Source organism: Glycine max, chromosome 1 (genome assembly GCF_000004515.6).
Source record: "Glycine max cultivar Williams 82 chromosome 1, Glycine_max_v4.0, whole genome shotgun sequence".
Classification (NCBI taxonomy): domain Eukaryota; kingdom Viridiplantae; phylum Streptophyta; class Magnoliopsida; order Fabales; family Fabaceae; genus Glycine; species Glycine max.
Window position 1 is genome coordinate 6,619,278 of NC_016088.4, and position 10,687 is coordinate 6,629,964.

At 30.4% G+C, this 10,687-nt stretch overlaps 1 protein-coding gene across 3 annotated transcripts; it reads right to left on the minus strand.

Annotated features, from left to right (window-relative positions):
• Positions 1–2,341: 2,341 nt before the first annotated feature.
• On the minus strand, positions 2,342–7,924 carry LOC100499907 (uncharacterized). 3 transcript variants are annotated; one of them, NM_001250840.1, is given in 8 exon segments: positions 2,433–2,684; positions 4,000–4,054; positions 5,028–5,135; positions 5,562–5,663; positions 5,789–5,818; positions 6,113–6,216; positions 7,486–7,564; positions 7,763–7,813. In NM_001250840.1, coding segments are annotated over 6 exon segments (456 nt in total). In that variant the 5' UTR covers positions 6,205–6,216; positions 7,486–7,564; positions 7,763–7,813; the 3' UTR covers positions 2,433–2,615.
• Positions 7,925–10,687: the final 2,763 nt, after the last annotated feature.

Here is a 10,687-nt window from a genome sequence, read left to right on the forward strand (position 1 = left end):
AAAGTTGTAGATTCCAAAGTCTAGCTTTGACTCATTTTAAACTTTTTGCTTTCTCATTTTTTCCATTATTGTTTAAAATGTCGTGGATAATCTTTTTTTGTAGTATTTCAACGTAAAATATTATAAAACTGACTAACAAAACCTGAGTAAATACTATTATTTAAAATTTAAAAAGATCATTGGACTTTCATTTCTTATGATACAACGTTATGCCTGTGCACAAGCTCCTGATAAAGTCCCTCATGTCTTGAGTTCTATAACTTTTTAGAGTGACAAATACTTAAAATTTTCTTAGACATACTATACAAAAAACTGATAAAAGAGAAAAAAAAAATTGAGAAGACGATGAAAATAAAGTCGTGGACAAACAATTGTATGTATGACATGGTACTCGCTCTCTCATTGTCGCTTGGTTTTTTTTTTTTTTTAAATAAAATCACGCACTTATAAACTATTTAAAAGTAATAGAAAATGGATGCTTTCTTGGAAATAAATTCATGAACAAACAATTGCATATACAACATGGTATTATTGTTGTTTTCTCATAGTTGTATTGGTTTATTATTTTTTTAATAAATAAATGTTGTCGCGAATTATTTGAAATAATGAAAAAAAATTGTTTTTTGTTATAATTAAATCACTCACTTAGAACATGATTTATGTATAGTTTTATTAGCTAAATGTACCAAGCTTTACAAACACATGCCCAAACTTAGAACACCTATTTTAAGTTAGAGGCAACTAACCTGTGAGTGTCCAAGGCTTCCAAGTTCATATGTTTACTAGTGATTCTTTGCTATACCAACAAAAGTTGTGTTATTAGAGACACATCATTCATAGCCACTGAGCTTCACCACATCAAAATGCGAGCAATCCCCATCTTTTTTGGTTCATTACTCCTTTTTTTTTTGTTCAGTAGAGCAATCCCCATTTAAAAAGGCACAAAGGGATTTCAAGTTAACTCACCTTAAGGAATATAAGTATTGGAATTTTTGGGCAAATATAGTTATGATGATTTACTCACCTTAAATTAAATGCGTAAACTTCCAATAATTTTGTTGCTATATCTCTTTGATTAGAACATGAACACAAGATTTCACCGTTGAATTATTATTTATTAGTAACATGTAGTGTTTATTTTCTATTTCATCTTCTATTAAGTTTTTTCTCTCCTTTTTGTTTATACGTCACTTATCATATCTCTCATTTTTCTTTCTTTTCTTTTTTTTCTTTCTATTATTCTTTCATCCACCTCATTCACCCCATTCTTGGGGTGTATTTTCCCCATTATCCTTCAGTTCATCACAATCCATACAAGCATTTTAAAATTTAAAAAAAAAATACTCACAAATTTCACACCTGCCATCGAAGGTACAAAAGGCAAGCAAGCAATCAGCAGAACAAAGTGTGAGAGAAACCTTACCTGGGGAAAAAAGAAAGAAAAGTGAGAGGGTGTTGGATTTATGTGAGAGGGGATATGTCCATTGTTGGTGATGGAACCTATGTTGATGCTTCCGTTAAATCAGATCAGATGCAATTCATATCACAACACACCGACCCATAAAATAAAAAGCAGTAACAACAGCCTTATGATCAATCACCAATCATGATGCCAGCAACCAAATGCAAAACCTATCAGACAAACTAAGATATGACGTTGCCTTTCTTTTGTATGGATATACGTTATAGGTCCCATCACTTCCATCTTATCCTCCTTTCTTCCAACCCTAGTAGTAATCAGTTTCTTGGATGCCAATTTAAACTCAATTTGTAATTCCAACATTGCAACTTCAATTTGTATTGAACCTTGTATTGTATGGCTCAATAGATAATAATTCAAGAATGCATCCAAAACTTGTCGATAATTTTACTACAAACACGTGATGGTACTTGCATGGGTTGGCTCTTGTTGCAACACAGTTTCAAATCATTGTATTATTAATGCCCCAGCATTCATTAATCATGAGGTGACTTGGGTATCTTTGTTGGATTGTATTGTGTATTTGATTTCCTTGCTATCTCTCTTATTGTTTTTTATTTATTTATTTAAAACCAAGAATGTCACATCCACAATTAACACATCAAAATAATGTTACAATCAGATTTGTACAAAACCCACGTACAATTCTGTACATGGTTGATTTTCATTCATTTCTCTTCCGTTTGTTTGGAGTATAGTGGTTTCAATTCTATATTATATATATAGACTATAGTTATATTAACTGTTTCTTTATTTTTTGGTCGAATTTAACTACTAATTTCAGTGAACATATCACGGCCAAATGAAGATAAATTCACTGTAAGTTTGTACGTGTAGCCAAGTTTTTTCAAATTCTTTGAATGCAAAACTAAACTAGCCCCTTCTTATAGATGATTTCCCATAAACTCAAAAGCATGATATTGACAAAGTTCCCTAACAAGTTTAGACCTAATGGCTAACAAAAACAAACTTTGAGGCATCACAATGCCACAAGACCAAAATAGAAAAAGGGTAACTAGACAACATTCGATATATCTTCATGTACTTTGGTTTAAGGTCAGAGAAAGAGATACAATCTTTCCTACTGGATAAATATCAATCTCTGTTCTGTTCACATGCGTTGATTCAGTAAATATCAAAATATCCGTTCTGGTAAGGATTTCTCAGCTGGAAGTTGCAGTAATTCTCGAATCCCTTCACAAACCTGCATTGTAACAATTTAAAGTTCATGGAACTCCAAAGTAAAATAATTATTATTTGGATAAAAATAGATTACAACATTCCTAAAATATCTTCATGGAAAATTCAATCCCAGGTCAGTACCAGAATTATGTCAAATGCTACCCAACATTCTTGGGTATCTCCCATTGTAGAGCTATCAACACGGGCAAATCCACCTCACTCAGCCAGCCCTAGCCAACAGTGGTCGATGCAAAAAGCATCGGCACATGTAGGTTAAGGCCAATCCATTAAAAATTAGCTCACTTCTCATATTGGCTAACCCTATGCATTAACAATAAGCCAATAAGCCTAACGCATAACTATGCATCCTAATTACCAATGACTATGGACATCAAATGTAGTTTTACACATTAATTCCAATTGGAATAAAACGTAATATAATCTATATTACTTATCTTAATATCTAAATAACTAATTCAGCGTTTCCAAGACGAATAGTAAAAATGCAATGAGCAAAATAGAACAACAAACAATAATTCTTGTTAGTCTTCAATTTTATCTTTTCATGCATATTAACTCTATTGTTGACGTCCCATGACTGGAAAATTTACAATAACCTTTGTCTTAAATTCACAAACAATTATAACAGTATTACAAAATTAATCCCAACGTAGTCAAGCAAGATTACACAAGTGGTAATAAAAAATTAAGCACAATCACACAACACATATGACTGGGATTCAAAACAAAACCATGCATAAATTGACAAAAAATAATAAGAAATAAAAGGTGCATGGGTACACCTTAATCGTAAGGAGCATATTAGAAAAACCTTATTTTTACTGTTTTGTTTTGCTAATTGAATTTGCTCATTGGGCTTTAATATGGTTCATTAGTTATTCAGGTATTACAATCAGTCATATAGACCACATTTTGTTCCAATTAATGTATTTGGTAATGCAGATTACATTTTAATGTCCATAGTTATTTCAATTGGTATGCATAGGTGCATATGCACAAGTTCATGCTAGGGAAACCCAGTAAGAGGTACGCTACGTTTTTTTTAAAGAGCTTACCCATGAGTTGGTCATAACCTAAATGCCCTACAGGCTTTTTGGCCTTAAGGGCATTAGGCACTTTGTAGGCTTTTCAGCCTTATAAGCTTTTTGCCTATCTCATGTGGTCTAAGGCTGTGTGTAGTAAGCTGGCTAATATTGACAGCTCTGAGAACTAGCATCTAAAGCGACCAATTACCACCCCTTACATGAAAATAATTTCACAAGAAAAGGGAATTAGGAAGTTGGTGAGTTGAAGAAAACAGAATGAATTATACATACAAGCTTAATCTGAGCTTTAATTGATGCAATCAACTGGGTGTACTCCTCTATCTGCCTGCAACATAAGATATGCCTTAAGTTTGAACATGAAACAGTATTTTTAAGTTTCAACCTTAAAAAGGAAAAGGAAATAAAGAAAAGAAAATTAACTGACCATGTTTAGACTTTAAACAGATGGAAAGAAAAGAAAAGGATGAACATAATTTTGTCCCCCAATGGCCAAAAGAATTACCAAAAGATGACATATAACAGAAACTACTCAAGACCTAATCACAGTTCATTTAAACAAGGATCTCTTAATTGTTTCCATAATGATGTTTGACAAAACTTCTGTACCTGTATCTTGACATCTAATCTCATGTAATGAAACAACCAACCTAGTAGCTAATGTCTCATAGCACTAAGAATTGATGAACTAACACCATATTAGCCAAAATGCTTGAGCACAGATTTTTGCAATGTTAGTCAAGTTCCAAACTATCTGCTCTTTCTATGTATGTCAAACTTGTGAAGTGTTACAACTCACAAGCCAACCTGAAATTCCACTAACCTAAGTTACAGATTCATCAATCAGCTTTCAACCTGTCCACATCCAAAACATATGCAAGGGAAGACAGGGAGATTCAAAGGAAAAACACAGAAATTTGCCATATACCAATCACATGAAAGATAAGAATCCCACATAAGTATAGAATATGATCATAACTACCTTCTAGCCAAAGGAATAACAACAAAGCATAACTAAAGAAAACAAAGTGCTACAGTGCATTTTTGTAAATTACAGGTGGATGGATGAACCAAATTCGGGGAAAATATTGATACAGAATATATGAGACGGGAAACATGAGGATTTTGACCATAATTTCACAAAGTCAGTTTCAACTTTCAACATCATTTAAACAGCCCCATTTAAGTATGCCAAAATGTTGCTTAAAATTAGAAGGAAAAAAAAAGCCTGAAAAGCCATAATAAACAGATTGGTTTTCAAGTTTCAACTAGGTAAATTATGTTGAATCAAAAAGTTATACCTGGCTATCTTTTCTTCCCTTTTATCTATGTAGTTCAGAGCTTCTGACCAAGTAAACTCCACATGGAATCCAAATCCTACATCCACAAATATGTGTTGTGTATCTGGCCTGTAATCAAAAACATAAAATATGCGCATTTCACTGGATTGAAGACAAAACAAAAAGATCCATAAATTATAATGTGCAGATGAAAAGAACTAGCACTGTGCAAGTGGTGAGGGGTTGCCCTAATCTCCATGCATTGATTGTACCCTAGGAGGAGGGGGGAGAGAGCGGGCAGTGTCTAGATGCAAGTTGAGCAATATAGCACAAATCTTAATATTTGATAGTATGATGATGAGTCATGTCTGTAAAGATGATATACATAAAACAGCAATGACCGGTAACTATAAAGATGGTATATACAAAAGAAAAACTCTTGATTCAAATGGACTGGTGATAAAGTATGACTGTGCATTAAAAAAATCAAGAACATGAAATTTAAAGAAAGAATCAATGCTATTAGTCACCAAAGCTAAAAATCTGATGGCTTACACTTCTGCCTGCAGGTATACTTCAGACCCAATATTGACCAAAGTTCTTAGACTGGTTACACTATTCTTCTCAAGGTTTTCAATGTTTTTTCTCAAATCAGTGCTGAACGAACAAGTCAAGTGAATCCATACATAACAATAATCATTTACTGAGTGCAACATTGATATGTCAGTCTTACAATGGTGCTAATTGATCCTAACAGTATATATAAAACTTAAAAAGGATACAAAATTTTCTGTTGTTCAAATACCTTGTCCCTGCAATAAAGAGATGAGAAAATGAATAAATACCATGAAACACAATTAGAGTCATGCATGTATGTAATTTTTTCTTTAAATCCATTTTGCAAGATATAATTTGAGACCTCAGAAAACCTAAAGACAGACATACATAACTTATGCTGCAGAATGAACTAAGTATATAGATCATGTAGACATGCATTTCCTATTAGAAGGACTTAGTGTTCCATATTCAATATGACATGCATGATGCATTTAATACACATTGTTTCAAACAACGAAGAATAAAACGCAGAGAAGCAAACACTATACCGCTGAGCAATAGCATGAACAAGATCAGGTTTCAGGCGTTTGTCAACAAATTCTTCAAATCTTTGAACTTTCTCCTGGCGTAAGCTGTCCATATGATGAGAGTCCTAGTAAAATGATTGACCAACAAACAATTATCAGTTATATTTGTAATGCATACACAAATATCACAAAAGTCTGTGTTGTGTGATGAGTTCAGTAGGTTATTTGCTATCTCTCTACAACAGAATTGTAAGGTCAGTGAGGTGGGTAGTTGGGTGGGGAGGAGAGTTGAAAAGGGAACTTTTGTGGAGGTCTTTTTTTGCGTGAGAAACAAAAGTGGTTGAGAGACTAGTGCAGTACATTGTTTCATTTAAACCAAAGAAATTTGGTAAGGACTCTTGGGGGTGGGCAGGCGATGGCTTTTCTACTAGAAATGTATACTTTTTGTTACATAACCCGGTTGGTCAAGAGGTGTCGAAGTTCTGTGACACTTTGAGATTCATTCCGGTTTCTTCGAAGTTTGCAGGTCTTTCATGGAGAATAGCTCTGGACAGATTACCAACTAGATCAAATTTGAGGCAAAAAGGAGTTAATTTGTTGAATGATTACAGCAGCTGCCCCCTCTATCACGATGATAAAGAACCTGTTTCTCACCTATTTTTCAGCTGCAGGTTCTCTCATCTTGTTTGGTTTAACTGCTACAAATGGCTTGGGGTGCGCTCTGCCAGGCCAATTCAAACTGAGGACCATTTATGGCATCACGGGGGCTTGGTGATTGGAAGGGGTGTAAAAAGAATCTAGTGGGGCATCTGGCAGATCACGTTGTGGTCAATTTTGGAGTCACCGCAACAATATTGTTTTTAATGAGGCTCAGTTAGAAATACATAATGTGGTGGACTTGATCAAATTGAGGTCCTGACAGTGGTGGAAAGCAAAAATGAAGATGGATTCAGTTTCTTTCTATGATTGGTCTTCTTCGCTTCTTGGTGTGGTTCTAAAACAAAGTGTTTCTGCTACACTTATGAAGAGGTGCTGGTATGTATGCTCCTGTTTATGTTGGTTTTTTTTTTTTTTTGTAGCAAGTCAGGTTTGGTGATATTGCTGTCATAAGAATTATGTGGGATTCTTTGGAGGGGTGATGTACTGGGAGGATTCCCAATTAAGTGAGTGTGGAATTATGTTGTATCTGGGAGTTTCTTTGTTTTTATGCAATCTGCGTTTTACCACTGCAGTTTGCTCTCCTGTTTCTGTCCGGGTACTCCTTGTACCATTTCTCTGAAAGCTATCTTATTTGGTTGATAAAAAAAAAAAAGTCCATGCTTATTCCCAACAGTAAGTAAACAACAAATAACACCCAAAAAAGCACATCAATAAAACAGCATAGATATCTTAACTTGTGGTTCATTTGGGCATTTTATCAAGCATGTAATGGGCAAGGAGACCTGGAGGTACAAGCTACTGTTGATTCAATTGCTGCATTTGCACATGAATTTGCTTAAGATTACACATAATAATTGTTGTAGAGGGAAGTATTCTAATCCCACTATTAATGATTTTGTCTCTACAGTTCAAAGTAATTGCACACAAATCATAGCAATGGCACCCCCAATGATGCTGCAATTGATTGAGAGCGATTGAGAATCGAAAGAGAGTAAGGTTTAAGATGCTTACGTAAACGTAGCCTCTGTTTCCGCACGACACCGTTTTTCCAAAACGCAAGCCACCCACTGTGAATGAAGTTCCACCACGCCGCCACGACGGAACACCCTTCTTTTGTCTTTTGCGTTTTCCCTACTTCAGCCCAACTCCTCCCTTTGTATTTATTATTTATTACTTGTATTTTAATTTATGCATTCCACTTAATAATATAACTAAAATTTATAATAAATAAATACTTCAAAATATATAAATTACTACATTGTAACTAAAATTCATAATAAAGAATACTTTTAATACATAAATTATATTTTAAATTTATGATAAATAATTTACTGTGATATAATGTTATTTTTAATTATTGATAAATTTTTTTAAAAATTATTTAATTACTTATTTAGATTTTATAGTTTTTAAATTTATTTTTCTTAGTTTTTATATTTAATAAGTGATTTTTTTAATTTTTTTAAAAAAATTTATTTATTAATTATAAAAATTAAAGGAGATAAATTTGAAAACTATAAAAATTAAATGAGTAATTAAATTTAAAAAATATTAAAAATAATAGATGGAAAGAATCAAATAAGAAAATTCTCTTAAGAATGTTCCCGTTAAAAAAATATCTTAGGGTTATGTGCGAGGGTAAAATTATATTTTATGCCTGTACCAAAAAATACACTGTACCAAGTAAATTATTCTTTTCTACTTTTTATGCATACCTTCTCTATCCTTCACAACAGCCACAAAAGAAGAGATTCAAGTTGTTCGTCTTGTTGTCACGTCCACGGATCAAAGTTTTGGAGCAACTAAATTGATTATTCAAAGTGAGTATTCGTTCTCGTAAGTTAATTGCAAATTTTTCCACTTTATTTCATAAAAAAAAATATTTTGCAAGAGTTTTATTTTATATATACTTTATATATTAACCACTTTACATATATAGATATCAATGTATAAATAAAATTCAAATTTATGTAGGTAAGAGATAATCATCAACAGTTTACATAAGTAGGAAGATGATAAATAAAAAAATAAATAATAACTTGTCTAAACAAATTTATTTTAAACATTAATTTTATTTATATAAAAATTATCATAAAAATATATTTATATTATTATAGCAATGAAATAAAAAAAATTATTCACCCAAATAATTTAATCTTTAATGTGTTTTCGGATAAATTTTTTATTGGTCTCTTATTTGATTTAATAAAAACAATTATTTATTATGGTAACTTTTCTTTTATATATAAAATTTATATTAATAAATGTACATATAGATACATTAGGAAGTACCTAGAAATTTTAAGTGTGATTAAACTTAAGCTTCATAATGAATATTATAGTCAACTCAAAAGGGTCCAAGCTTGTAAAGATATCCCAGCTGACTGTAAGATCAATTATTCTAATCACAGTGGTTATAGGAAAAAAAATTAAATTTATGCATGTAAAATCTTCAATAATTAACATAAGTAAGAAAATAATAAATTAATATTTTCATCTAAAAATAATTTTACACATTAACTTTGCTCATGTAAGATAAAATAAAACATTCAATAAAATTAGTTGACTAATAAGATTTTTGTTGTGAATAGTTAACTCGTCATATAGTAAGCAAGAAAAAAAATTCTATCTATATTAAATTATTATATTCATATATAAATAAAATTTAATGTAACATTAATAATTTAAATGTTAACGTCGTTTCAAGTGAATAATTCATCACAAGTTAAGTGTAAATTTTGTACTTGCTTTCAGAAAAAAATTATTACTTGTGAATTTTATATATAATTTCTATATTAATAATTTTACATATATAAATGTATAAAAGAAAATATAAATTTACGTAGTAAATAAATTTTTCAATAATTTACATAAGTGATACGGTAATAAATAAAAAATGAATAATGATATGCCTTAAATTAATTTTAGACATTAATTTTTATGTTAAAAAACATTCAACAAATTAATTTTTTCGAATAATTTAATAAATTAGTTAAGTCACATGATAATAAGCAAGAAAAAAAATTTATTAAAATTAGCATTATAATGAATTATATAAAGGTAATTTCACTCTAATAATTTAGATATGATATGATTTTAGGAAAATTTTTTATTCCTATAATTTGTATTTATATGATTTTAGGTAAATTTTTCATTTTTGTAAATTAAGTGTAAATTCCCCTACTTTACTTTATAAAAGAAATGTTCGTCCAATAATCATATATTATATATAATTTCTATTTCTAAATCATTTTTTTATATAAGCATAATTTCTATATTAATAAATTTACCCATAGATATTAATGTATAAAAAAATGACCCTAGTAAAATAAAATTGAAATAATTTACCTAAACGAAAAAGATAATGAATAAGATAAGAATAATGCTTTGTTTAAAAATTGATTTTAGACGTTGACTAGCTCGTATTTTTTTATGTTAGACAACATTCTAAAATTTAGTTTAGTATGCTGAAAGTAATCAGGAAAAATACATTTATATTAAAAATACTATAATCATGAATTAAAGAAATTTAACTTTATCGTACTAATTTAGATATTAATATGATTTTAATTAAGTAAATTTTTCATTCTCATAAGTTAAGTATAAATTCTCATATTTTATTTTATATAAAAAAAAAATTAATCCCCATGAGTTTAATTTATTATATAATTTCTATATTAATCAAAACTTCTAAATGTTAGTCAAACTGATAAACATATCAATATCCAGAAAAGTTCCAAAAAATTTATTATCTACATTGATATTTAGAGGTGTCATAACTATATAAAAAAAAAGTCAGTTCAATGTCCTTAAGAATTTGTAGAGCCGAAATACTCCATTATATATGATAATATTATGCAAATCCTCTGCCGTAAATTAGAACAGTATTTAATTAAATTAGTAAAAAAAATTATTGATCAATCTTAGACTTAAATT